At 58.5% G+C, this 26,147-nt stretch overlaps 3 protein-coding genes across 7 annotated transcripts; 1 reads left to right on the plus strand and 2 right to left on the minus strand.

Moving 5' to 3' along the window:
- The first annotated feature begins 1,222 nt into the window (after window positions 1-1,222).
- On the plus strand, window positions 1,223-10,620 carry Palm3 (paralemmin 3). The gene is made up of 8 exons (XM_042693653.1): window positions 1,223-1,425; window positions 4,369-4,417; window positions 5,550-5,630; window positions 5,952-6,085; window positions 6,209-6,293; window positions 8,475-8,520; window positions 8,630-9,546; window positions 9,664-10,620. The coding sequence occupies exons 1-8, from the start codon at window positions 1,385-1,387 to the stop codon at window positions 10,477-10,479; spliced, it is 2,169 nt and encodes a 722-aa protein (XP_042549587.1). The 5' UTR covers window positions 1,223-1,384; the 3' UTR covers window positions 10,480-10,620.
- Window positions 10,621-11,440: 820 nt separating this feature from the next.
- Il27ra (interleukin 27 receptor subunit alpha) lies at window positions 11,441-20,716 on the minus strand. Of its 5 annotated transcripts, none has more exons than XM_042694019.1 (14): window positions 20,556-20,716; window positions 20,010-20,127; window positions 18,906-19,063; window positions 18,656-18,813; window positions 17,896-18,055; window positions 17,678-17,754; window positions 16,233-16,416; window positions 15,694-15,882; window positions 13,572-13,673; window positions 13,326-13,484; window positions 12,955-13,080; window positions 12,099-12,192; window positions 11,860-11,953; window positions 11,441-11,750 (listed from the first exon to the last, which is right to left on the minus strand). In XM_042694019.1, the coding sequence occupies exons 1-14, from the start codon at window positions 20,650-20,652 to the stop codon at window positions 11,565-11,567; spliced, it is 1,902 nt and encodes a 633-aa protein (XP_042549953.1). In that variant the 5' UTR covers window positions 20,653-20,716; the 3' UTR covers window positions 11,441-11,564. The 5 variants fall into 5 exon arrangements, with proteins under 5 accessions (XP_042549953.1, XP_042549952.1, XP_042549951.1 ...); XM_042694018.1 differs by having other exon boundaries at window positions 11,860-11,956; XM_042694017.1 differs by having other exon boundaries at window positions 13,572-13,676.
- A 619-nt stretch (window positions 20,717-21,335) lies between these two features.
- Window positions 21,336-23,234, minus strand: Rln3 (relaxin 3). The gene is made up of 2 exons (XM_042694021.1): window positions 23,036-23,234; window positions 21,336-21,574 (listed from the first exon to the last, which is right to left on the minus strand). Exons 1-2 carry the CDS (start codon window positions 23,232-23,234, stop codon window positions 21,336-21,338), a joined length of 438 nt encoding a protein of 145 aa, XP_042549955.1.
- Between the last annotated feature and the right edge of the window lie 2,913 nt (window positions 23,235-26,147).

Raw genomic sequence — 26,147 nt, forward strand, 5'->3', positions numbered from 1 at the left:
GCTGAAGAGCTGAGGGACAGCGCCCAGGCCGAGTCCAAGCCCCAGGACTGACAAAAACAAAAGAAAAAACAAACTAAAAAAACTTAATCCATGCCTTTTCCTCCATATCTATTGGCTACATGCAGTACCCCTCCCTCCACTCCCATTGATAATGTTCAATAGCCCCTTCCACCATAGTAGCCATGCCTCTCCCTCCATTCCCATTGGCTACATCCACTAGCCCCTCCCATGACTAGCAAGCTCCCTGTTTCTCCCTTCACTGCTCTCATTGGCTACTTCCATTAGCCCTCCCAGCACAGCCTCCTCAGGGCCATATGCTTTTTTTGTTGTCGTTGTTGGTCTTGGAGCTTGAACTCTGGGCCTGGGCGCTGTCCCTCAGCTCTTCAGCTCAAGGCGAGAGCTCTACCACTTGAGCCAGAGCCCCACTTCCAGCTTTTTCTGAGTAGCTTATTGGAGATAAGAGTCTCAGGGACGGGCTGGGAAGGTGGCTCAGTGGTAGAGCGCTTGCCTTGCATGCCTGAGGCCTTGGGTTCGATTCCTCAGCACCACATAAGCAGAAGAAAAAAAAAAAAGCTGGAAGTGGCACTGTGGCTCAAGTGGTAGAATGCTAGCCTTGAGCTGAAGAGCTGAGGGACAGCGCCCAGGCCCAGAGTTCAGGCCCCATGACCAGACCAAAAAAAAAAAAAAAAAAGAGTCTCAGGGACTTTCCTGCCCGGCCTGGCTTTGAACCATGATCCTCAGATCTCAACCTCCTTTTCATATAGCATGTACACTTTTGGCCTGGTTCCACTGAGACCCTGATCCTTCTACCTCTGCCTCCCAAGGCTTTACATTACAGGAGTACACCACAGGCCCGGCTTGGTTGTGGAGATGGAGGAAAGATTGGTTTTCATTCATTTACTTATTATTATTTTGGTTCACACCACCCATTCTCACCTCCTGTATTGCTGGAGTTCAAGACTCTCTCCTTTCCTAGAAAGGGAAATCGAGGTGTGGAAAGATGGCTAGATCCACTTGGGGCTCTCCTTCGCTCCCACCCTGCCCAGCCACCCTGGTAACAAGCATGTGGACCCCCCCATCTGGGACATCCTTTCCTGCCCCCCAAGCCTGACCTCCAGGAACAGCCAGTGTCCCGAGCGAGGCAGCCAGCGCGGCGAGGAGGCCGCGGCTGGTAAATCATTCATGGCGACAGCTGATAGGGCCTGGCGCGGCCCCAGCCCCCCAGCCCCCCCCGCTGGGCCTCCCTGGCCCAAACCAGCTGGACCAGCTTTGCGGGTGCCGCCCCTCGCCCCCCTCCCACCCAGCCCCGCTGCAGCCTCCCGTGCGGACAGGCCCAGAGTGGGTCCTGAATTCAAGACACCCCAAAGTGGGCTTGGGGGCTGCGATGGCGCTGCAGAGCCAAGCATGGGCTCCGGCCACACCCATGTAAGTGCAGGGGTGAGGCAGCTGCGGGCAGGGCTGGGGAAGGGCCGAGGGGGAACGGGGGGACAAGCCTCTCTTGGTGACCCAAGAACCCCAGATTGCCCCTCCTACGGGCGCCAGAGGAAATGGAAGAGTGTGGGGTGCCCTGTGGGTCCCTCAGGGTGTCTTTTCCCCCTGGAGAGAAGTGGGGGAGAATGAGGAGGGCTCCTGCCCCCTCTGACCCTTGCCATTTCCTGCTGGCTGCTGAGAGTCCAAAGGCCAGCCTGGGAGTGTCGGGGGGCTCAGGCTGCGCCCCTGGGATGCCCCTCCTCGGCTGTGGAGGTTGATCAGCTCCAGGAAATGCTCATTCGGCTCCTGTTGCTATAGGTGGGTGGTTGCCTGGCTAGAGGTAAACTGAGTCAAAGGGGTGCTGCGAGGTCTTTTCGTAGCACAGGGGCCTGAGATATTTCTTAAGGTAAGCTGCAGGGGGTTAGTGGGGGGGTGCTTCCCCAGCACCCCCAGGCCCTACCTTCCCTTCCCCAGCCTCTTTCAAAACTCATGAAGAAGTGAAGGGACGAAAAGATCGTTAAAGGGTGGTAGAAAGTTCTAGAAGTGGGGCTCCTGCAAACTGGGGTCTCACCTCTGTTCTCATCCTTCTGGGTCTCCCGATGCATTATTCACCAACCATGAACCTGGTTGCTTAGTAACAGGAACCCGATCCCCCCCACACCTCCTTCCATCAAGGAAGAGGCAAAGAGATTACATCTTGGGGACCCAGAAGGTGCGGGGGGGGGGGACTTCAGCTACCCCCCCAGAGAGATCTAGACCTTCTAGGGACACCTTATGGATTGTAGCTTCAGCCCCCAGTCCCACCTGAAGTCAGCCTCCTCTCCTCACCCGGCCGTCTGTGGCCACATGACATGGCGATGCTGCTGTCTCGTTTATCTTCTTTCTCTGTGCTACTCCTGGTTTGGAACTCAGGGCCTGGGGACTGTCTCTGAGCTCTTTCCCTTCAAGGGTGGCGCTCTACAACTTGAGCTACACACCAGGTCTGGTTTTCTGCTGGTTAAGTAGAGATAAGAGTTGCTCAGCCGGGCACCGGTGGCTCACACCTGTCATCCTGGCTACTCAGGAGGCTGAGATCTGAGGATCACAATTCAAAGCCAGCCTGGGCAGCAAAGTCCATGAGACTCTTATCTCCAAAAAACCAGAAGTGGCGCTGTGACTTAAGTGATAGAGCGCTCGCCTTGAGCTGAAGAGCTGAGGGACAGCGCCCAGGCCCAGAGTTCAAGCCCCATGACCGACAAAAAAAAAAAAGTCGCTCAGACTTTCCTGCCCAGGCTGGCTTTGAACCTCGATCCTCAAGATCTCAGCCTCCTGAGTAGCTGGAATGACAGGCGCGAGCCACCGGCGCCCGGCCAATCGAGGTATCTTAGTCCTCCACCTCCCCATCACCCAGGGCTGTGGCTTGAGCTCCTCAAGGTCTCTTCCTGACTCCAGGAGCCTGTTGGAGCCTCACTTTCCTCCACCTGTAGAATGGGGACAAAACTGCTTGACCCCAAGGTCAGGAGAGATGGGCAGCAGGATGGTGCCTCGTGGTGCCCGGCTTGGGACCACAGCCAGCTCGGCAGGGCATGGGGGGGGAGAGAGGAGAGGGAGGGTAAGAGCCGAGCCAGCACCTGGGGCTCTTTATATAAATAGGGGTGATCTTCCACCTTCCAGTTGTGGACAGAGAAAGTCGGGGAGTCCCCAGGCCCATGGAGTCCCCAAAGACAGGCAGAGAGAGCCGGAGAATGTCATTCTCCATTCAGGTTGATTGGACTCTGACTTTTTTTTTGAGGGGGGTGGGGAAGAGGAACAGGGAGGCTGGAGGGGTTCAGGGAGGACAAGAATGGGGGAGGATCTCAGGTTAAACCTTAAACCACTAGTCCCCCTAGTTGAAGCTCAGAGTCCAGCTCTGGGCCAGATGACCCAGTGACCCTTGACTCCAAGAAGGAGGCGTGGTGACTGAGGTTACTATGACAACCGTGAGGTGGACATTTCTCAGCTCAGATTCCCTCCCCCCCATCCACAATCACTTCAGGGATTCTGGAAAGGAGCTGAGGTTCAGATAGGATGAGGAGCTGGCCAGATGCCTTCAGCCATGCTGGGAACCTGGCAGGATGTTTGTGTGTATGCCCAGCGCTGGTGGCTCACGCCTGTCATCCTAGCTACTTAGGAGGCTGAGATCTGAGGATCAAGGTTCACAGCCTGGGCAGAAAAGTTCCTATGAGACTCTTATCTCCAATTAACCACTCAAAAACCCAGAACTAGAGCTGTGGCTCAAAGCATTGTGTAAAACCTTAGGAACAGCGCCAGACTCTGAGTTCAAGTCCCACGATCAACAGAAAAAAAATAAAATTTCCCTATGTGTGTGTGTGTGTGTGTTGGGTCTTGGGGCTTGAACTCAAGGCCTGGAAGCTGTCCCTGAGCTTTTCTGCTCAAGGCCTGGAAGCCGTCCCTGAGCTTTTCTGCTCAAGGCCTGGAAGCCGTCCCTGAGCTTTTCTGCTCAAGGCCTGGAAGCCGTCCCTGAGCTTTTCTGCTCAAGGTTGGCGCTCCACCACTTGAGTCACACCTCCATTCCCAGCTTTTTGGTGGTCCATTTCAGGTAAGAGTTTCACAAACTCTCCTGCCCTGCCTGGCTTTGAGGCTTGATCTTCAGCCTCCTGCGTAGCTGGGAAGACAGGCGAGAGCCGCCAGCTCCAAGCCCACGAAAGGATTTAGTTAAATGAGTCATGGTCTCCGTTTCCTCCTCCTAAAACCCACTGCTCAGACTACCTCTCCCAGTGCAAAGGGGAAACTGAGGCACAGCCCTGGGTGTTCATGCAGCATTCTCTGCCAAAAGTGGGGCTTTCGAGCGGTCAGGCAGGGGAGGGCTGGGGTCCCTGGGGAGCCCCCCAGCAACTGCCCTCCCCCCTCTTCCCACAGGCCCATGGCTGAGAGCTCTCTCTACAGGCAGCGGCTGGAAGTCATCGCTGTAAGTGATGCCTGATCCCTTTGCTCTCATTTCCCCCCCAAGTTCCTTCTTTGATGTCTCCCATGTCTGAAGGCATTCCTGGAAAGAGGGGGAGCAGTGTTGAGAGTTCTGGCCCCACCGAAGTCCATAGTACCCCATCCCCAGCTCCTCTGTCTGCTCACTGCACGCCCCTCCCCTTATACACACACTGTCCCTCCAACGTCCTCAGCACCGCATTGGCAAAGGCTGGCCCCCAATCCACGCCTCCCACACACCCCACTTCTCAGTCCCACCTCTCCTGTCTCCCTGGACCCCTCCCATCCTGGAGACCCCCGAGCCCTCTGCTCCTGTCATCTCTATACACCCCAACTCTGTCATCTCCCCACCCCACTCAACCATCGGGGAACTCCATCTCCGCACTTCGCATGCGAATACTAGTCTTGGTCCTTATCTTCATGTCCCACATTTGTACCCCCATCTCTCTGACCTGAACTTGTGTCCCCCCCTGCTTTTGAACCCCCACTCTGATCTCCAATTCTGCACCTCACTTTCCTCCCCTCTACCTTGGCACCCCATCATTCTGGATCCATTGCTGCACACTATTTCCCTAAACCCCACTTTATGCCCCCATCTCTCCGGTCTCCACTTCTGCGCCCCAGTCTCTCTGGACCTTCCTATCTGCACACCCGTTTGGGGGCCTTCTTATCAGCCCTCTCTTTGACACCTGGCATCTAGACCCGTCTCTCTCTGGACCCGAAATCTTGGATCCCTCCTGAGTTCTGGCTTGGCTCAGGCCCTCCCTACGCCCCGCCCCATCTGCAAGCCCCGCCCTCAAATCAATAGACCACGTCTCGATAGGCCCATCCCACCACCAGCAACGCCTACCAAAACAGGCCCCGCCCCACCTAAGGGCCCCGCCCCTGGCCCCGCCCCGCCGACAGCTCCGGACCCCCATTGGGCGCGGGGGCGTCGCAGCGTCCCGGGCGTGGCCGGCCCCGCCCCCTGCGCCCCGCCCTCCGGGTGCTGAGTCAGCGCCCGCCCCTCCCCGCCGGGCTGGACGCCCGGGAGCCCCGGGGAGCCCCGTGGAGCGGGCGGCGGGCGGCGGGGACCCCAGGGGTCCCCCGCAGCCCGGGCAGCGCGGCCGTGTGCGCAGGAGAAGCGGCGGCTGCAGGAGGACATCCGCGCGGCGCGCCGGGAGCTGGAGGAGGAGCGGCTCCGCGCGCAGCGGCTCAAGGTGGGGACCGCGGGCCGGGCCGGGCCGGGGGTCGGCAGCCGTGCCCCCTGCGGGGCGTCCTCCCTCCCCGGTCAGGGAGGGGCGGGGCGGGAGGTCTGGGAGGTTGGGGTTCGGGGGGAGGGCCCGGTTCCCTTCGGGCGTGCCATTTTGGAAAGCGGTGTGCAAGAGGGGGTGTGGGCTCCTCCGGGCTGGAGGTGGAGGAGGCGCGCCCCGCCCTGGGGACGGGGTCCCGTTGGGGGCCACGTGGGTGCGGACCCCGCCCCTCCCGCGGGCGGGCGGCCTGTGGACCCCGCGCCCCCCGGGGCTCCCTTCCCGCCCCAGAGGAAGTCCCTCCGCGAGCGGTGGCTCATGGACGGCGCGGCAGAGGCGCGGGGGGACCCCACTTCCGAGGACTCCCCGTCCCCCGAGGCCCAGGCTCAGACTCGCATCCGCAGCCTGGAAGACAGCTTGTTCACGTGAGTTGGTGTGTGTTTGGGGGGGGTGGGACCCCACTGCCCAGCCTCGCCTCTGCCCTGCACTCGGGAAGCTGGGGGGGTCTCCCTGCAGGCCCTTCCCCCCAATCCTTTCTTCCTTCCCAGGCTCCAGTCCCAGCTGCAGCTGCTGCAGAGCGCGTCCACCGGGGCCCAGCACCGGCCCGCCGCCAGGCCCACGTGGCGCAGACAGGTGAGGGGCGCGCGGGGTCTCCGGGCCCGAAGTGCGGGGCGAACGGGGTCACAGGCAGGAGGAAGGGGCCTGGATTGATTTAGTTTTGTATTTGTGTGTGTCTGAACCGAAGCTTGAACTCAGGGCCGGGGCGATGCCCCTGAGCTTCGTTTGCCTACGGCCGGTGTCTACCACAGTGGAGCCCCAACTCCGTATCTGGCTTCTTTTTGGGGCGGTGTATGTGTGTGTGTGTGTGCATGATTAACTGGAGATGGGTCTCCCCGGGCTTTCTTGCTCCAGGCTGGTTTTGACCTGTGATCCTCAGCTTTCAGCCTCCTCAGTAGCTAGGATGACAAGCCGGAGCCACGGGCGACCAAAGCTTTATTTCGTTTTGTTGATATAGACTCTCACTGTGCAGCCCACATTGGCCTCAAACTCGACCTCCACTTGCTGTGTCCTCTCCAGTGCTGGGCTTACAAGCATACCCTGGCATGCCAAGACTGTGAAGGAAGTTTTGGACTAGAAGTTTTTACGCAGCGCCTTTTGGTCCTTTTCTTCTTTCTCTTTTCTTTCTTTTTCCTTCTTTATTAATTTCCTTTCTCTCTCTTTCCTTCTCCTTCCCTTCCTTCCTTTCATTCTTTTGTTGGTTGTGGAGCCTGAACTCTGGGCCTGGGCGCTGTCCCTCAGCTCTTCAGCTCAAGGCTAGCGCTCTACCACTTGAGCCACGGTGCCACTTCCAGCTTTTTTCTTTTTGCTTATGTGGTGCTGAGGAATCGAACCCAGGGCCTCAGGCATGCAAGACAAGCGCTCTACCACTTGAGCCACAGCGCCACTTCCGGCTTTTCCTGTTTCTGTGGTGCTGAAAAATGGAACCCAGGGCCTCATGAATGGGAACCAAGCACTCTACCACTGAGCCACCTTCCCAGCCCCCTCCCTCCTCTCTCTCTCTCTCTCTCTCTCTCTCTCTCTCTTTCTCTCTCTCTCTGTCTCTCTCTCTTTTTCTCTCTCTCTGTCTGTCTGTCTGTCTGTCTCTCTGTCTGTCTCTCTCCCCTCCCTCTCATAGTACCGCTGTTTGAGCTCAGGACCTTGCACTTGCTGTCTCTTGAGCCACGCCCCTTACATCAGAGCCACGCCCACTGTGGCCAAGACATGCCCACTCCCACTTGAGTCATATTTCCAGCTCTTGAAGGAACTTAGATTTATGGTAGTTATTATGGCCCCGTTCAGGGATGCAGTAAAAAAATGTGATCGGATGTCTCTGGCTGGGCCTCGAAGGCGGAAAAGGCAGAAAACGGAGGACCCCTGGCGCTTGGCTTAGGCCCCTCGTCGCTGCCTCCAGCTCCTCTCTCTTTTTTTTTTTTTTCTTTTGTCGGTCGTGGGGCTTGAACTCTGGGCCTGGGCGCTGTCCCTCAGCTCTTCAGCTCAAGGCGAGCGCTCTACCACTTGAGCCACAGCGCCACTTCCGGTTTTCTGGTGATTTATTGGAGATAGGAGTCTCATGGACTTTCCTGCCTGGGCTGGCTTTGAACCGCGATCCTTAGATGTCAGCCTCCCTAGGATTACAGGTGTGAGCCAATGGTGCCTGGCCAGCTCCCCTCTCTGAACCCATCCTCTTGCTGTCTCTTTGTGTGTGTGTGTGTGTGCGTGCATGCATGCGTACACACACACATGCACCCCATGCCTGAGTCTTCAGCTTAGGGCCTGGGCGCTGTCCCTAAGCTTTTTTGCTCAGGCTGGTGCTCTACCACTTGAGTCACACCTCCACTTCCGACTCTCTGGTAGTTAATTGGAGATCAGAGGCTCACAGATTTTCCTGCCCTGGCTGGCTTTGAACAGAGGTCCTCGGATCTCAGAAGTTGCAATGGCAAAAGGTTTGAGTCTCTGGCTCACCAGGTATGGTCACGCCGGCCTGTCATCCCAGCTCTCAGGAGGCTGAGGTAGGAGAATGGAGAGTCTGAGGCCCACAGGGGAAGAGTTCGAGGCTAAACTGGGCTCCGACACAGATCAAAGGACAACAAAGCGCTGCCGGCCCCTGGCCTCCTGTGACTTCTGTGCACGTCTTGGGGGTGCAGTCTCAGATTGCAGGGTGGCACACGGAGGCGCAGGGTGGAGTTGGGTCGGGGGTCTGGGGGACCATGGAGGTGAGCAGGCCGCTGGCATGGAGGCTGGAGCCGCCTGACCTGGACGCCACCATCTTTGCAGGGCCACCGTCCCCTCTCCCACCCCGCTATGGAAGCCAGCGCTGCAGGTGGGTGTTGGAAGCCCTAGGTGGGTGGAGAGGGGTCTCCCCCAGAATGGGAGTGTGAAGACTGCCCCTCCACCCCTCTCCTTTCTTCTCCTCCCACTCTCGTGCCCAGGCCACACCGATCGGGATAAGAGAGCATCCCTGCCGGCCCGGCCGGCGGCCGTGTCCCCTGGGTCACCCCCTGAGCCCAGAGAAGAGGCTCCTGGGGTTCACCCCGCCCCGGGGACAGGGGCGTCCTCGGAATCCAACGGCCCCTACTGTGGGCCCAGCCTGGCTACGCCGCACCGCGCGGCGGAAGCCGAAAGAGGGGACGGCGTGGTGGAGGTGGTGTGGGCCGCGTTGAGGCCCACGGAGGACAGTGCCCCGGCGCCCACGGGCCGCGAGCTGGAGGCCGAGGTGGAGGCGGCGGTCCAGGAGGCCATCGGGGCCCGGCAGGCGGCTGGCAGCCCCGGGGCGCCGGCCTGGGTGAGGGCGGACCGGGCTGGGGTGGAGGTGGTCTGGGAGGGGTTGGGAGGCAGCAGCGTGGAGGCCCCGGGTGTGGAGGCCCCGGGTGTGGAGGCCCCGGGTGTGGAGGCCCCGGGTGTGGAGGCGGCGCGCGCGCCTGGGGGCAGCCCGGGGGCGCCTGGGCCCGGGGACCCCGCGGGAGAGGCCGCGTCCTTCATCTGGGTGGAGAGGGTGACCCTGGCCGAGGACTGGGAGCTGGTCACGGAGGGACCGGAAGGGCCCACGGCCGCGCCCGCGGCGGAGGGAGTCGTGGAGGCCGGGCAGGTGGAGAGGACGGGAGAGGGGGCCGGGGGCGAGGCGGCGCCGGGGCCGGCGGGGCAGAGGGAAGCTGGGGCGGCCGCCGAGCCAGGGCCCGGGGGAGGCGGGGAAGAAGGAGCCCACGGGGAACGGGGCGAGGGGCCCGCGGGAGCGGACGCAGCCGCGAGACCGGAGGCCGAGGCCCACGCGCAGGGAGAGCAGGAACAGGGCAGCGGGGAGGCGGGAGGGGAGAAGGAAGTAGAGGGGACCCCGGCGGCCCGAGGGAAGGCAGGCGACGGACCCCTGGATGGGGAGGGGAGGGGAAGAGAACCCCTGGATGGGGAGAGGGGGGGAAGAGAACCCCTGGATGGGGAGAGGGGGGGAAGAGAACCCCTGGATGGGGAGAGGGGGGGAAGAGAACCCCTGGATGGGGAGAGGAGGGAAAGTGAACCCCTGGATGGGGAGGGGAGGGGAAGCGAACCCCTGGATGGAGAGATACAGGGAAGCGAACCCCTGGATGGGGACAGGAAGGGAAATGAACCCCTGGATGGGGAGAGGAGAAGTGAACCCCTGGATGGGGAGAGGAGGGAAAGTGAACCCCTGGATGGGGAGAGGAGGGGAAGCGAACCCCTGGATGGGGATGGGAGGGGAAGCGAACCCCTGGATGGGGAGATAAAGGGAAGCGAACCCCTGGATGGGGAGATACAGGGAAGCGAACCCCTGGATGGGGAGAGGAGAAGTGAACCCCTGGATGGGGAGAGGGGAAGCGAACCCCTAGATGGGGAGGGGAGGGAAAGTGAGCCCCTGGATGGGGAGAGCGGAGGTATGGAGGAGAAGCCCCCAGAGGCCCCGGAGAAGCCGAGTTCAGGGGGGCCCGGGGAGAGCGCAGCACCCCCGGGAGAGGAGGGGGGCGTCCAGCCTGAGGAGACACCTGAGGAGCCAGGACTGCGGCCCGGGGTCAGGCCCGAGGGCTTCCCGGAGCAGGAAGCTGGGAAGGCCGAGGCCCCGGCCGAAGGCCCCGCAGGGGAGGCCGCCCCCCTCCCGACAGAGACCCCGGCCCCACCGCCGCCGCCCCCCGAGAGCCAGCCTCTGCTCCCGCGGGAGAGGCCCAGCGCCCACCCCGCGCCCACCTACGCCCCTGCCCGGCAGCCGGCGGCCGCCGAGGGCGGGGAGGCCAACGGCCCCAAGCAAAAGACGTGTCAGTGTTGCGCCGTGATGTGAGCCACGCCGCCCCACGCGCACTCAGCTACCTCGCCGCCCGGCACCCAGGCTGCCACCCGCTCCCGGCTCCGCGCCCACCGCCTGCGGCCTGGCCCCTCCTGCAACCCAGTCTTTATACTTGAAAATAAAAAGGTTAAAGCACCCAGCAGCTTGGCTCTGTGCCCAGCACTGCCCAATCTGCTGGTTAACTGAGGGAGAGCGGAATTCCGCTAGCCAGCGTGCACCGTGATCAGGAGGCTGCTGGGTGGGGTGGTACACGCCTGCAATCTCAGCTACTCAAGAGGTGGAAGGAAGATCCCAAGTCCAAGTCAGCCTTGGAAAACTTGGTGAGATTCTGTCTCATAAACTAAAGCCAGGGCACCCGGAGGCTCACGCCTGTCATCCCAGCTACTCAGGAGGCTGAGATCTGAGGATCCCGGTTCAAAGTCAGCCCAGACAGGAAGGTCTGTGAGACTCTTATCTCCAATAAACCACCAGAAAACCGACAGTGGCGCTGTGGCTCAAGTGGGAGAGCGCTGGCCTTGAGCTGAAGAGCTGAGGGACAGCGCCCAGGCCCAGAGTTCCAAGCCCACCACTAAAAAAGGTTAAAGAGACTCCATCTCAGACAATGGCTGGGTGCCAGGGTGTACCCCTGTAATCCCAGCTCCAGTGGAAGCACAAAGTCTAAGTGGCACAGTGCTGGGAGTCAGAGAGTATCAATTGTATCCATTCCATTGCTGTAACAAAAAGATACCTAGTTACAATGGCTACAAAAATACAAAAGTTTATTAGGGCTTCATTCCTGTTCTGCAGGGAGGAGGGTGTCGCCAGGGGCTGATCCTGGTCACCGCCCAGGGATTCAGGCTTGTTTCCATTTCTGGGTCTGGCTCGGTTCCCTGAGGTCTCCACCGTGGGGGCTTGGCACATAGGAAGAGCGTGCAGGTCTCCTCCCCCCCCCCCCCCCCCCCCCCCCCCCCCCCGCCATCACTTCTCCACTTTGTGGAGACCTTAGTCCAGCGCATAGCTGCAAGGGAGGCGGGCATTCTGTCTCACGGACACCCAGGGGACCTGGAGGCCCCTGGTGGGGGGTGGGGGTGGGGGGAGGCTCAGGCCAGCACCGGGGCCCTGGGGGTCCTCAGAAGGCCCAGCTCCTCGGGTGTAGGCAGGAAATGCTTCTCGTACCCTGAGTGAAGTGGGGCGGAGGCCTTGAGGGGCTTCCCGATGGGTGGGGGCTCCACCTCTTCCACCTCCAGGATGGGCAAGTCCTGGGGGGGCTGCGGCTGGAACACCTCCTGGAGGGAGAGGCTGCTGCAACCGGGGATCCTGGTCCCCCAGGACCCCCGTAACCCCCCCTTACCCCCCTTCCCTGACAAGACTCTGGCAGCCCACCTTCTTGCTTACCTCTATGGGGCCTTGGCTAGAATGGCTGTTGGCAGGATCTGGAACCTTCTCCCAGACCCACTGGGGCAATATCTTGTGTCGCAAGTGGAAGCACCTGCTGGGGAGGTGAGAGTCAGGGCCCCAGAAGACACCCCGAGATCCCAGACCATCCCACAGCTCCGAGGCCGCCCATCAGCTCAGGATGCCCACACACACACCTGCACAGACAGATGGACAGACTGACGGACAGACAGCCTCACCTACTGGAGGCGGCCAGGCTCAGGCCGCAGCCCAACAGGAGCAAAGCCCACAGGGAGAGGACGCTGGGCAGCACCTTCCACTTGAGGGTGTTATCTGCTGGGGCGGGAGGGGGGAGGGCTGCACACCAGGACGGGAGGGGGGCGACCCGTGGGAAGTGGGTGTGGCTTGTGGGTGGGCGGGGCTAGGGTGATGACTTGGAACAGGGCGGGATTTGTGAGTAGACGGGAAAAGTGTGAGAAGGGGTGGGGCTTGTGAATGGCTGTGACTAAGGCGAAGGCAATCTTCGAGGGGCGTGGCTTTGGGTGGGTGTGGCCACAGTGAGAACTCACGAAGGGGCGTGGTCTGCTAATGGGAGGGGCTAAGAGTAAGATCATCTTGGGTCAGGGAGGGGCTTTGAGGGGTGTGGCCAAGTGAGAGGAACCCACCTCTGGGCTGGGGAAGGGGGCGTGGCTGCTGCTGGGCGGAGCTAAATAGGATGAATCTTGGAATGGGGCGGGGTTTGTGTGCAGAAGAATCATGCGTAGGGGCGTGGCTTGTCGGTGGGGGTGGGGACTCTTGGGAAGGAGCGGGACTACGGGTGAGGCAATCTGGGGAGGGCGTGGCTGGGGGAACTGGTGGGGGCGTGGCTCGCGGGCGGGGCCAAGGGTGGGGAAATGAAGGTGATCAAGGGCAGAGATGGAGCCAGACTCGCTGCTACACAAAACCCGCAGCATGGGAAGGAAATTCCGGCGAGGCAGGCTGGGAGCCGTGTTCAGCAAGCTGGAGGCCCTGGCCTCCGTCTCCAGCTCAGCCATCCAAACGGATGCGCCCTGCGGCCCTCCAAGGGAGCCCACAGTCCCTCCCCGGCCTCTCTACCTGGCAGGTGAAGGCGGAGGCTGGGCCCAGGTGGGCCCTGTCCGCCGCTGGTGGATGCGGTCACCCACAGTTCGCAGGGACCGGAGGGAAGGTCAGGAAGAGTGACAGTCTGGGTGCTGCTGCTCACTGAAGGACACAAGCAGAGAGGAGGGGAACGTGCTGAAGTCCTGCCACAGGGCCTTTGCCCCGCCTGGCCGCTGGCACTGCGCTCAGTCTTCATTTTGAATGGCCCAATGGGAGTCCATCCCACTCACAGCCAAGAGAGCCACTGCGTTCTGGGGAACGTTCTGTGGCTCCTGAGGCCTGAGGGAGGCAAGGGTCAGCCGGTGGGTCCGCGGGTGGGGTCCGCGGGTGGGCTGGGCAGCGCTTACCGTTCCTGCAGAAGGGGGCTCTGGTCCGGCTCTGCACACACAAGGTGTAATGGGTGAGGTGACCCCGGAGCAGGGATCTCGGGACTTCTCCCCAGGCTACAGCGGGGATCCCCGGGGGGTCATCTCGGAGCCGCCAAAGTGCCGGGCCCACTCGAGGTGCTGGAGGGAAGAGCTGGGTCAGTCAGGTTCTGCCTGAGTTCTAGGGCCCCTTCCCCTCCCCCAGCCCATCCTCCAAACCCTGCTTACCTCGTTCCTCTCTGAACCCCCAGACCGCAGGGGCCGGGGCCAAGCCCACTGGGGAGACAGCTGTCACCCTGATCTGGTAAGGGACCCCTCCTTCGAACTCCCCTGCTTGGTGGAGAAAGGCAAAACCTCTCAGAGACGAACCCCGCCCCCCCCACTTGGTCACTTCCTGCACGCCCAGGTCCCCAGCAGAACACCCCAGACAAAGCTTGGGGTGTGTAAGTCATTTATTTCCAGGTTGGAGGTGACCCCTGGAAAAAGCAGTACAGTTAAGCAATGAGTCAGGGAGGGGCTGGGAAGGTGGCTCAGTGGTAGAGTGCTCGCCTGGCATGCACGAAGCCCTGGGTTCCATTCCTCAGCACCACATAAACAGAAAGAGCTGGAAGTGGCGCTGTGGCTGAAGTGATAGAGCGCTAGCCTTGAGCAGAAGAAGCTCAGGGACAGCGCCCAGGCCATGAGTTCAAGCTCCAGGATTGACAAAAAAAAATTTAAAATAGAGAGAGAGGAAAAAAGAAAGAAATTAAGATTTCATGGACCCCCCATACTTGCTCTTATTTATTCCTTTTATTTATTTTATTTATTTACTTATTTTTTTTCTCAGCCATGGGGCTTGACCTCTGGGCCTGGGCGCTGTCCCTCAGCTCTTCAGCTCAAGGCTAGTGCTCTACCACTTGAGCCACAGCGCCACTTCCAGCAGTGCTGAGGAATCAAACCCAGGGCCTCAGGCATGCAAGGCAAGCGCTCTACCACTGGGCCACCTTCCCAGCCCCCAGTTCTAGTTTTCTGGTGGTTTATTGGAGATAAGAGTCTCATGGATGGGCTGGGAAGGTGGCTCAGTGGTAGAGCGCTTGCCTTGCATGCCTGAGGCCCTGGGTTCGATTCCTCAGCACCACATAAGCAAAAAGAAAAAAGCTGGAAGTGGTGCTGTGGCTCAAGTGGTAGAGTGCTAGCCTTGAGCTGAAGAGCTGAGGGACAGCGCCCAGGCCCAGAGTTCAGGCCCCACGACCGGACCCCCCCCCCAAAAAAAAAAGAGTCTCATGGACTTTCCTGCCTGGGCTGGCTTTGAACCATGATCCTCAGATCTCAGCCTCCTGAGTAGTTAGGATGACAGGCGTGAGCCACCAGCACCTGGCTTATTATTTTTGTGTGTGTGTGCCAATCCTGGGCCTTGAACCCATAATCTGAGTGCTGAACTTGGTTGGGTTTAAAAAAAAAAAATATTCGCCGGGCGCTGGTGGCTCACGCCTGTAATCCTAGCTACTCAGGAGGCTGAGATCTGAGGATCACGGTTCAAAGCCAGCCCGGGCAGGAGAGACCGTGAGACACCTATCTCCAATAAACCACCAGAAAACCGGAAGTGGCGCTGTAGCTCAAGTGGTAGAGCGCTCGCCTTGAGCTGAAGAGCTGAGGGACAGCGCCCAGGCCCAGACGACAAAAAAGCCCCACGACCGACAAAAAAAATATATATATATTCAAGCTAAGCACCGGTGGCTCATGCCTGTCATCCTAGCTACTCAGGGGGCTGAGATCTGGGATTGCGGTTCAAAGCCAGCCCAGGCAGCAAAGTCTGTGAGACTCTTATCGCCAATGAACCATCAGAAAACCAGAAGTGGTGCTGTGGTTCAAGTGATAGAGCACTAGTTAGTCTTGGACTGAAGAACTGAGGGACAGCGTGTAGGCTCAGAGTTCGAGACCCACAACTGTCCAAAAAAAAAAAAAATCACTTTTTGCTCTCGCACTACATCACAGCTCCATTTCGGGTTTTCCATTTGTGGTTCACTGGAAATAAGACTTGCATGGACTTTCCTACTAGGCAGGGCTGGCTTCAAATTTCCATCCTCAGACCTCAGCCTCCTGAGTAGCTGAGGTTACAGGAGGGAGCCACCCAGCCCCAGCTTTTACATCACACTTAGAACCCACTTTGACTTCCTGCGGCACCCTGTGATTAGCCCCTCTGTCCTGGGGTCCCACCACGGTCCCCTGCCAGCATAGAGCCAGCGTCATGGGCTCCCGTCTCCAAAGGATGAGCAGAGCAAACCTCTGTTCTTTATACTCAATGCCTCGGGCGTTTTGTCACAGCAATGGAAAGTGGACTGAGGCCCTCCTGGAGGTACCGAGGCCTCACCTGGCAGCACAGCACTGCGGTTCCTGGGGGAGCACCGGATCCAGCTGAGGGTCTCCCGAGGGTCACCGTCTCTTTTCCAGTCCACCACAAACTCAGACACCTCCCCGGTTCCCGGTTCCCAGGTCACCAGCAGCTCCATGCCCCCGGCAAGGCCTCTGACCTGCAAGCCACGAGGGGCAGACTCCGGAGCTAGAAGGGAGGGAGGGAAAAGCCTCGGCTGCTGCGGCGCGGTGCCCTTCTGCCCTCCTGGGCACAGGGAGTTCATGATCTTTTTTAATTTTTGTATATATGTGCCAGTGCCAGGACTTGAACTCAGAGCCTGGGCGCTGTCCCTGAGCTTTGTATGCTCAAGGCTAGCGCTCTACCACTTTGAGCCACAGTGCCACTTTTCATTTTCTGATAGTTCATTGGACATCAGAGTCTCACGGATGTTTCCTGCCCAGGCTGGCTTTGAACTGTGATCCTCAGATCTCAACCTCCCTGAGTAGCTGAGACTGCAGGCGTGAGCTACCAGCCCTTGGCTGAGGTGTCTAACTTACCCAAGCAGAGCAAAGAGAGATTGGTGAGTGGTGCCCAGGGAATGGCATTGTCAGCGGACACCGATGCCCACTCTGCCCGGGCGGGGATGAGAAAATGACAACAGGAGATGCCTTCCTCCCTCACACTCTTCTCTGCAAGCCAGAACCAGGCCGTGTAGCTCACCTGGGCACACAAGCCAGAGGCCTGATGACGGAGAGAAGGAAGAGGTTAATGTCTCCTCCATAAACCAGACCTCAACCGGGCATCTTGGTGAGGTCCGATTTTCTAGACCCTAATTTGTTTCCCATCTGCTTGATACGAAATTACTAAGGGGGGGGGGGGGGCTGGGAAGGTGGCTCAGTGGTAGAGCGCTTGCCTTGCATGCATGAGGCCCTGGGTTCAATTCCTCAGCACCACATACACAGAAAAAGCCCGAAGTGGCGCTGTGGCTCAAGTGGTAGAGCACTAGCCTTGAGCTGAAGAGCTGAGGGACAGCGCCCAGGCCCAGAATTCAAGCCCCAAGACAGAAGAAGAAGGAGGAGGAGGAGGGGGGAGAGAGAGAGAGAGAGAGAGAGAGAGAGAGAGAGAGAGAGAGTCTGTGTTAAAAGCCCTCACCATGTTTATGAATTCAGGGTTTTCTCCTGAAGTGCTGCGGATGTTTTGCTTTATGAGTCTGAAGCCATGTTATTGGGTACATACAGATTTATGACTCTTGTGTCATCCTGGGAACTGAATCTTTTGTCCTTATGTAGCAAATCTTATTTCCTTTTCCTTTTCTACCTAATGCTAGAATTAGAACACTAAGCTAGGCATCGGTGGCTCCAGCCTGTAATCCTGACTACTCAGAAGGCTGAGATCTGAGGATCCGGGGTCAAACCTGTCCTTCTCTCCCTCCCTCCTGCCTCCCTCCTTCCCTCCCTTCCCCTCCCCCTCTGACATGGGCTTGGACTCAGGTCATGGATGCTGTCCCCTGAGCTCTTTTGCTCTACCACTTTGAGCTACAGCTCCACTTCTGGTTTTCTAGTAGTTCATTGGAGATAAGGGTTTCTCGGACTTTCTTGCCCGGGGTGGCTTTGAACCTTGATCCTCAGGTCTTAGACACCAGAGTAGCTAGGATTACAAGCGTGAGCCATCAGTGCCTGGCTTCATTTTTTTTTTCCTCCCATAACATTTATTAACATAGTAAATAAACATGGAAGCAGGAGATGTTTCTCAGTGGTAGGGCTGCTGTTGATTATATACAATGATCTGGATGGGATCACAGGATCACAGCATTAAGTAGATAAACTGATAAATAAATAAACAAGGAGGATACAAGAGTGTCACAGACTTTCCTGCCTGGACTGGCTTGGAACTGCGATCCTCAGACCTCAGCATCCTGAGTGGCTGGGATGGCAGGCGTGAGCCACCTGCGCCTGGAACTGTCTTATTTCTAGCATTGTTACTTGGGGTTTTTCCAGTTTACCTTCCACAGAAGCAGGAGCTCCTCCTGGGCACCCCAAGTCTGGCAGAAGTTCCCTGATACCCACATATCATTGGGCCCTAGCAAACCAGGGGAGAGGAAGGAGCAGATGAGAGAAGCCGTGATTGGCCAGGTTTTCCAGGAGGGGCGGGGCGAGGGCGGGGCGTCCCCAGGGGTGGAGATATGGGCGGGGCTTCCCCAGAGGGCGGGGCGGGGCTCACCAGAGGGCGGGGTCTGGAAGGAGAGGGCGGGGCTCCACTCGCCCCACAGATCTTCCGCTTCCTCCACTCGGCAGCGGCCTGACACATTGTAGCTGGTGGCAGGTTCAAGATCCTGAATCTCAACAGGGCTCATCGGAATGGTCTTTAGTTCAGGCTGCAGCTGAGAGACAAGATGGGAGGGGTGGCCCAAGGGAAGCTTTATTTTTTAAGTTTTATTTGTTGTCGGTCCTGGGGCTTGAACTCTGGGCCTGGGCGCTGTCCTGGAGCTCTGTGCTCAAAGCTGGCGCTCTACCACTTGAGCCACAGCTCTACGTTCTGCTTTTTTTGCTAATCCGTGGGAGATAAGAGTCTTCGAGGGCTGGGAAGGTGGCTCCGTGGTAGAGCGCTTCCCTCACATGCCTGAGGCCCTGGGTTCGATTCCTCAGCACCACATAAGCAGAAAAAGTCGGAAGTGGCGCTGTGGCTCAAGTGGTAGAGCGCTCGCCTTGAGCTGAAGAACTGAGGGACAGCGCCCAGGCCCCGAGTTCAAGACCCATGACCAACCAAAAAAAAAAAGAAGAATCTTTGAGACGTTCCTACCCCAGCTGGCTTTGAACCAGATCCTCACGCATAGCTCAGCCATCTGAGGAGCTGGGATTACAGGTGTGAGCAAAGAGACTCATCAGCTTGCGAGCCCAGCCTTGCTTGGGATGAGACATGTGTGTGTGTGTGCGTGTGTGTGTGTGTGTGTGTGTGTGTGTGTCTTGCTGCTGACACTCACCAGGGTCCAGTTGGCCTCCTGACACCTCCGGTAGCGGAACTGGCAGGTGAGAGGCTTGTGGGGGGGCCACCGCGGGGGTGCCCACTGCAGAGAGGCCTCCAGGGGTGGGTGCTCTGAAAACTCCACATCAGGCTGGAGGCGGAGGGCATCGGGTCTCACTGCGGGAGGGTGAGCCAGGGCACACTGAGGAGGGGGAAGGGGACCCCCCAGGACCACGTCCCACAGCACCCCAAACTTCCTGGCACATTACTTTGTGTTTCTAGGTTCACGGAGACTTGGGGCCAGAGAGGTTGGTCTGCCTGGGTTCCCCAGACGAGGAGTCTGTCGGCCGTGGTGAGGTGTCCCCGGGGAATGGTCACCCGGTGCTGCCCAGCGGGCACTGCCACCTTCCAGGCTCTGTGAGAATGGCTGTGGGGACGGATGCAAAGGAAGGACCCACACCGGCCTGGGCCAAGGCGCATCACACACGTGACACCCACACGCACCCACCTGAGGCCTGCACTGTTGGGGCGCGAAGCCCCCCTAGGCTGGCCACTCTCCCTCAGTTTTTGGTTTTGTTTTTTTTTTTTTTTCACTCAGGGCTGGACCACTTGGAGCCATGGTGCCATTTCCAGCTAGTTAATTGGAGATAAGAGTCTCCTGGACTTTCCTACCTGGGCTGGCTTTGAACCGTGATCCTTAGATCTCAGCCTCCTGAGTAGCTGGGATGACAGGCGGGAGCCACTGCACCCAGCTCACTTCATATTCTTAAACATTTCCTTCTTGTCATATCCTTAAGTGATTGAACCCCCAGAGCGAACCCTAAAGCTAACTACTGTTATTTGTGCAATGTATTTATTTGGAGACCGGGTCTTGCTCCTTAGCTCCAGGCTGACCTTGAACTGACAATCCTCTTGTCCCAGCCTCCAGTGAGCTAGGCTACCAGGTGTGCAAGAGTTCACCCCTCCAAGATCGTAGATTAAGAGGGGCACACAGATAGGTGTCTGTAACTCACGCCTGTCATCCCAGCTACTCAGGAAGCTGAGATGTGAGGATCGTGCGTGGTTCAAAGCCAGCCTGGCAGGAAAAATCTGTGAGATTCTTATCTCCAACAAAGCCACAAGTGAACTGGCAGTGGCGCTGTGGCTCAAGTGGTAGAGCGCTCGCTTTGAGCCGAAGAGCTGAGAGACAGAGTTCAAGCCCCACAACTGTCAAAAAAACGGGGGTGGGTGGGTAGAGGGGACAGAGAGGAAAGGAGGGGAACCTAGAGTAGGGGAGTTGGACTTGAGGAAGGGTGGGAGGGGGGGAAGCAGGACCTAGGGCAAACTGGAACTCAAGTGCCTCAGTTTCCCCAAAACACCCCAGGAGTACTCACTATTTCTGGCTCTGGAGGTGAAGCACAGAAGGGCTCCCCAGGTCCCCACGAGGCTCCCAGGAGCAGTGCAGGTCCCCCGAGGGGCCAACTGTGTAACACCGCAGGGGCCCCGTCCTGCCTGCAGAGGGGCCCAAGCAAGGGGCTCACACCCTTCCTCCCCACCGCCGCCTGTGCACCCCAACTTTCCTAAGCTGAGGGCTGGAAGCACAGGCCTGGCCCAGACAGGCAAGCGTCATACCCCCGAATCGCATCCCCACCCCACTTCCACTTTCCCGGGCTTCTAATGATGGCCCGCACGCTGGGGGGGGGTCCCTGAAAGAAATGAGGAGCAGGAAGGGGGTGCTGGGCTCCCGGATCCAGCTCCAGGCTGGCGGAGGGGGGGAGGGTAAAATGGGTCATCTTCTCTTCTGCCAGCCACATCCTGTTATCGCCTCGAGGGTTCACCCCCGCCCGGCACCCCGCGCCGCGCCCTGCGCCCCGCTCCCGGCTCCCGGGGCGCCAGCGCGCACGCGCGTCGCCAAGTGCCACCCAAGTGTCACCACTCACCCTGGGGCCGCGTCCCTCGGCACAGCACAAAAACCGCCACCGGCAGCAGCGCCAGCTTCGGCCAGGGCCAGAAGGGGACGGCGGGGGTCCCCCGCATGGCTCCCCGGGGACCCCGTGCGGCTCCGCACGGCGTGGCCTGGCCCCTGGAGCGCGCGAGTCCCCGACCCAGGGGAGGCGGGACGGGAAGCGCAGCCGCCGCCGCCGCCGCCCCCCCCCCCGCGTCCCCGCCCCTTCCCAGCGGGGAAACCCCATCACAGCGCGGCCGGCTGGGGAGGGGTGCAGAGGCAGCCAGAGAGCATCATGGGGGCATGCACCCCGACCCCCAAGATCTGCTTCCCCTTCCCCTGCTCACTCGGCCCAATGACACACAACTCGCTCTGCAAGTAACTTTTATTATTGGGGTTCAGGGAAGTGGGGTACAGGGACTCTGATGCTGTCCTTCGGGTGCCCAGCGGGGGTGTGTGTGGAGGGGAAATGGATGTCATTTGGGCTGGCCAAGGGAAAGTGGCCATAATCCATAATGGGGGGGGAGATAGGCAGTAGGTCTGGAGGTGGCTAATTTGGGATGAGTCAGGACACAGATGTACCCCGCAGGTGTGGGGGGGCCCTGGTGGGTCAGGCTGGGATCTTGGGGCCCAGGGTCAGGCCAGGCTGGTCAGGGATCATGGCTGGATAGGGGGAAGGGGTTCAGGAGAGAATGACCCCCCCCAGCCCAGAGCTGCTGGACCCTGCCCTTGTGGATGGAGTAATGCCCATCGGGCAGGTGCCCGCACCCCCAGCCTAGCAGAGGCTGCTGATGTCACTTTTGCTGCAACCCCACTTGCAGCAGTTGCTTGAGAGGCCGGTCAGGACATCCCGGCCGCCCCGCGGAGCCCCCGGGGGGCCCTGCCAGCTCAGCCGGCCTTCATCAAAGGCCTGGTGGGGCTTGGTGAGGGACAGCCATTCGCTGGAGCCCACGGCCTCGTCCCTCTCGCCCGCCAGGCTCTCTGCTCCCGAATCTGTGTCTGAGAACACCTCTCCTGCCAAGGAAAGAAGAACCACAGGGCTAGGGGTTCCCTGGGCTCAGCCCCAGGAGACCATCCCCAGTCCACAAGGGGATCTGTCGGGGCTTGGGATCGCATCTTGTGAACTCCAGGAGTGAATTCTGCTCAGGGGAGCTGGGGCTCAAGCAGTAAAGGCCCACCATGAGCAAACAAAAGAAAAACCACAGAGACAGCACGCAGGCTGTGAGTTCAAACCCTAGGATGGCACACACACACACGCACACACACACACACGCACACACACAGTGATCACGGTTGTTGAATTCTTACGGTTTGCCAAGTGCTATTTTACATGTCCCTTCTCCCAAGGACCACCCCAGGATCTGCTGTTCATGGGTCACCTACTTACCAAAGAGGGGCGTGGCTCCTGAGGGAACCGTGGGGGAACACATAGCCAAGGCTGCAGCTTTTAGAATCTTTCATGTCCACTTACCCATCCATCATCCATCCACCTTCCATCCAGCCAGCCGTCCTCCATCCATCTACCATCCATCCATCCATCCATCCATCCATCCATCTTCCATAGTCTTTCTTCCATCCATCCATCCCCCCATCTTTCCTTCCTCCATCTCTGCCATCTCTCCATCATCATCATCTTCTTCATGGTAAGTATTCTTTTCCCAGGCCTCCTCCTCTGGGGAAACTCCATTTCCTGCCCTCTGGACCCCGTGGACCCCAGCTTTATCTGTTGAGACTTCACGGGTGCATTGGGGTACCCTGCAGTGCTCACCACAGGGCCGGATGCATGGCTCAGTGAGGGGAAGTCTGATGCCAGGGAGATCGCACACCAGCTGTCCAAATCCTGCCTTCATTCTACCTACTTGGAAAGCCGATCTGTGTGTGTGTGTGTGTGTGTGTGTGTGTGTGTGTGTGTGTGAGTGCTGGGACTTGAGCTCAGGGCATAGGTGCTACCCATTAGCTTTTTACCACTCGTCACAGCTTCCCTTCTGGCTTTTTGCTGGACATAATCTCAAGCCAGGCGCTGGTGGCTTACACCTGTCAGCAACTCAGGAGGCTGAGATCTGAGGAGCGCAGACTCCTGAGACTCTGATCTCCAATGAACCACCAGAAGACCAGAAGTGGTGCTGTGGCTCAAGTGGTAGAGCACTTGTCTTGATCTGAAGAGCTGAGGGACAGCGCCCAGGCCTAGAGTTCAAGCCCCAAGACCTACCAAAAAATACAAATAAAAAATGTGTCTCACAGACTTCCCTGCCCGGGCTGGCTTCGAACCTTGATCCCTAGATCTCAGTCTCTTGAGTAGCTAGGATTTTACAGGCATGAGCCAAAGAAGTCAGTTTTTCCATTTTGGAATCTGGCAGCTCAGCAGCCATGAAGGTAGTGGGCAGACACGCTACCTCTCTGTCATCTCCCTGAGCCCCTGTCCCCGACTCCAGGGACCCACAGGTACGCCAGGCCCCTCCGCCCCCCAAGACTCACCCAGCAAGTCATGGGTCAGGAAGTCCCCGCGCCTCCACCGGGAACCCCCACAGGTAAAGATGACAGCTCGGATGAATTCTCGGCCACAGAGTTTCACCCCATAGGGCGCCGCTCGAGCCTCGGCCCCCCGCGCCAGGTCCCCGGGCAGCACCCAGCCCAGCAGCAGCAGCAGCAGCAGCAGCAGCGAGCACTTGGCCATGTTGCACAGAGACGCCTCGGGCGGGAAGGTGGCTCAGCATCCCCCAGCTTTCAGGTCCCCCATTTATACCTCATGGCTCCCCCCACCCTGCCTGAAGGAAGACCGTGACCTCTCTTATCAACCTCCCAACAGAAGGGAGACGGGTATGACTCCCCCGCAACCCGACCTTTCACGGTCTTCCATCAAGAGATAACCTTTCGCCGGGGACGGCGGGTCAGGACTCAGCGCTCTGTCACCTTCCACACAAGGAGGCCACAAATCCCTCATTTATATTCTGCACCAAGAGCACAGACACCAGAAGCTCGAGAGGGGACAGCCAGACCCCTGGCAGGCACGGATACCCCATCCGGGTGTCGCGATGCACACCTGTAATCCCAGCTACAGACCCAAGGCCAAGGGATCTGTAGAGCCCAGGAGTCCACAGTGACTCAATTTGGGCCATGTAACATCCTGTCTTCAAAGTACACCAGGGCTGGGCGCCGTAGCTCATACCTATAAGCCTAGCCACTCAGGAGGCTGAGAACTAGAGGCTTGCTAGTCAAAGCCAGCCTGGTCAGGAAAATCTGTGAAACTCCATTCTCAGTTAGCTAGAAGCATGGTCCAAGTGGTAGAGCACCAGCCTTGAGCAAAAAAAGAAAAAGTTCAGGGACAGGGTCTAGCCCCTGATTTCAAGCCCCAGAAAGAGGAAAAAAAGAAAAGGGTCATGTGCCGGTGGCTAACACTTGTCACCCTAGTTACTTAGGAGAATGAGCTCTGAGGATCAAGGTTCGGAGCCAGCCTGGGCAGAAAAGTTCTTGAGACTCTTATCTCCAATCAACCACCAAGAAGCCGGAAGTTGAGCTGTGGCTCAAGGGTTAGAGCACTAGCCTTGAGGAAACGAGTTCAGGGACAAGGCTGGGAAGGTGGCTCAGTGGTAGAGTGCTTGCCTAGCACGCACGAAGCCCTGGGTTCGATTGCTGAGTACCACAAACACAGAAAAAGCTGGAAGTGGCGCTGTGGCTCAAGTGGTAGAGCCGCTAGCCTTGAACAAAAGCAGCTCAGGGACAGCGCCCAGGCGGGGTTCAAGCCTCAGGACTGGCAAAACAGACACACAAGTTATCAAAGTCTCCAGGCAGCCCTGGGGGAAGCTGATATACTTGTGGGACTAGAACTGTGGGACTTGAACTCCGGGCCTGGGCGCTGTCCCTCAGCTCTTCAGCTCAAGATGAGCACTCTACTACTTGAATCACAGCGCCACTTCCAGTTTTCTGGTGGTTCATTGGAGATAAGAGTCTCACAGACTTTCCTGCCCGGGCTGGCTTTGAACTGTGATCCTCAGATCTCAGCCTCCTGAATCAAAGCTAGGATGACAGGCGTGAGCCACCAGCATCTGGCCCGGCTACAGATATTCTTCTCTCAACCTTCTTTTGGACCCAGAGGGGTTCAGGTTATTGTCCAAGCTCACACAGGAACCAGGACTAAAGCCCAGTGAAGTCGAGCCCCGATTTCTGCTTCTCTGTGAGGTCAAGAGACCTGTATGCATTTGCTGATCACCAGCTCCCGCTGGGGATGACAGGAAAGGGCCGAGGCCACCCGGGGACCAGCGGGTTCGTCATCAGCCCTTTGGAAGTGGCACAATCAGATGTGACCCCTGACTGCTGGAACATGGCCCTTGGTTGGTGACTGGCACTGAAGGGCCAGAAAAGGACAAAGCGACAGAGTTCGAGTCCAATGAGAATGTGCCTAGAAGACATGACATTTAAGACACAAGAAACTTGGTGCTGGCACACTCGCTGAAACTTTGTTATGCAGTGGAGGAAACCACAGCACAGAGAGCCGAAGTCACCACGCCGGAGGAAGCGCACACAGCAGGAAGGGGCAGAGATGTAGTTCACACCAAAGTTCCTGTTGTTGCTCTGTGTGTGTGTGTGCGTGTGTGCGTGTGTGTGGGCGCGTGTGCATGCGTGTGTGCGTGCGTGTGTGCGTGTGCGTTTGTGTGTGTGTGTGTGTGTTTGGCTTCCCATTGGAGCTGGGATGACCAGTACATATGAGTTTCTTGAGAAAGTGTCTTGTAAACTTTTCTGTCCAGAGTGGTTGTAAATCGTGATCCTTCTGATCACACTCCTCCAGGGTAGCTGGGATTACAGACATGTGCCACCATGCCTGGCAAGACATCGGTATTTCTAAATACTGCAAGGTGCATCTCTGAAAAACCAATCAGCACACTTTCCTGTGTAATCTCAATGCCATGTTTCATACCTAATGGAACTTGTGTGTGTGTGTGTGTGTGTGTGTGTGTGTGTGTGTGTGTGTGTGTGTGCGTGCGTGCGCGCGCACTCAGGGGCTTGAAATCAAGGCCTTGGGAGCTGTCCTTGAGGTTTTTTGCCCAAGGCTAGTGCTCTACCATTTGAGCCACAACTCCACTTCCAACTACTTTGGTGCTTCATCAGAGCTAAGGGTCTCATGAGCTTTCCTGCCTGGGTTGGCTTTGAACTGACATCCTCAGATCTCAGCTTCCTGAGATTAGGGGTGTGAACCACCAGAGCCTGGCTTGCTATTATTTATTCTAGGGCACTTCCTGACTTCCAGACAGGGACTTGTCAGGGTTGGGGCTCATCTGGGTGATGCAGACAGTCTGGAAGTGTGGCTGCTTTCCTTGCTGTGGAGGTCACATTCAGGCCCTGGTAAGTCCCCAGATGGGGGACCAGCTGCCTGGCCAGACCACCCCTAGCCTGTGCCTGAACTGGGGAACCATTTCTCCTCTTCTATGTGGGGTGCTGTTCTACTTGATCCTTTGGGAGGATTTCTGTAGAATTATCTGGTCACTGTTACCTGTCTAGCTCATCTTTGGATGCTAAAATGCACCTTTCCTTTCTCCTTCACCTCTTATTTTTACCCAGATAGCCTAGTTAGCCCCCCCCCCCTTCTTTCTGC

The sequence above is a fragment of the Dipodomys spectabilis genome, unplaced genomic scaffold, assembly GCF_019054845.1.
Source record: "Dipodomys spectabilis isolate Male_0828 unplaced genomic scaffold, ASM1905484v1 ptg000173l, whole genome shotgun sequence".
NCBI classification, from domain to species: Eukaryota; Metazoa; Chordata; class Mammalia; order Rodentia; family Heteromyidae; genus Dipodomys; species Dipodomys spectabilis.

Excerpts from the sequence above, each read along its gene's own strand:
- Rln3 (XM_042694021.1), bottom strand. The coding sequence starts at position 23,234 with ATGGCCAAGTGCTCGCTGCTGCTGCTGCTGCTGCTGCTGCTGGGCTGG. Across the intron at positions 21,575-23,035 it reads CCTGACCCATGACTTGCTGG|GAGAGGTGTTCTCAGACACA; the intron begins GTGAGTCTTGGG and ends TTTCCTTGGCAG.
- Palm3 (XM_042693653.1), top strand. The coding sequence starts at position 1,385 with ATGGCGCTGCAGAGCCAAGCATGGGCTCCGGCCACACCCAT. Across the intron at positions 5,631-5,951 it reads TCCGCGCGCAGCGGCTCAAG|AGGAAGTCCCTCCGCGAGCG; the intron begins GTGGGGACCGCG and ends TTCCCGCCCCAG. Across the intron at positions 6,294-8,474 it reads GGCCCACGTGGCGCAGACAG|GGCCACCGTCCCCTCTCCCA; the intron begins GTGAGGGGCGCG and ends CCATCTTTGCAG.
- Il27ra (XM_042694016.1), bottom strand. The coding sequence starts at position 20,652 with ATGCGGGGGACCCCCGCCGTCCCCTTCTGGCCCTGGCCGAAGCTGGCG. Across the intron at positions 19,064-20,009 it reads CACCTCCAGAGCCAGAAATA|CCATTCTCACAGAGCCTGGA; the intron begins GTGAGTACTCCT and ends CCGTCCCCACAG. Across the intron at positions 12,193-12,954 it reads CCTCCGCCTTCACCTGCCAG|ATAACACCCTCAAGTGGAAG; the intron begins GTAGAGAGGCCG and ends CCGCCCCAGCAG.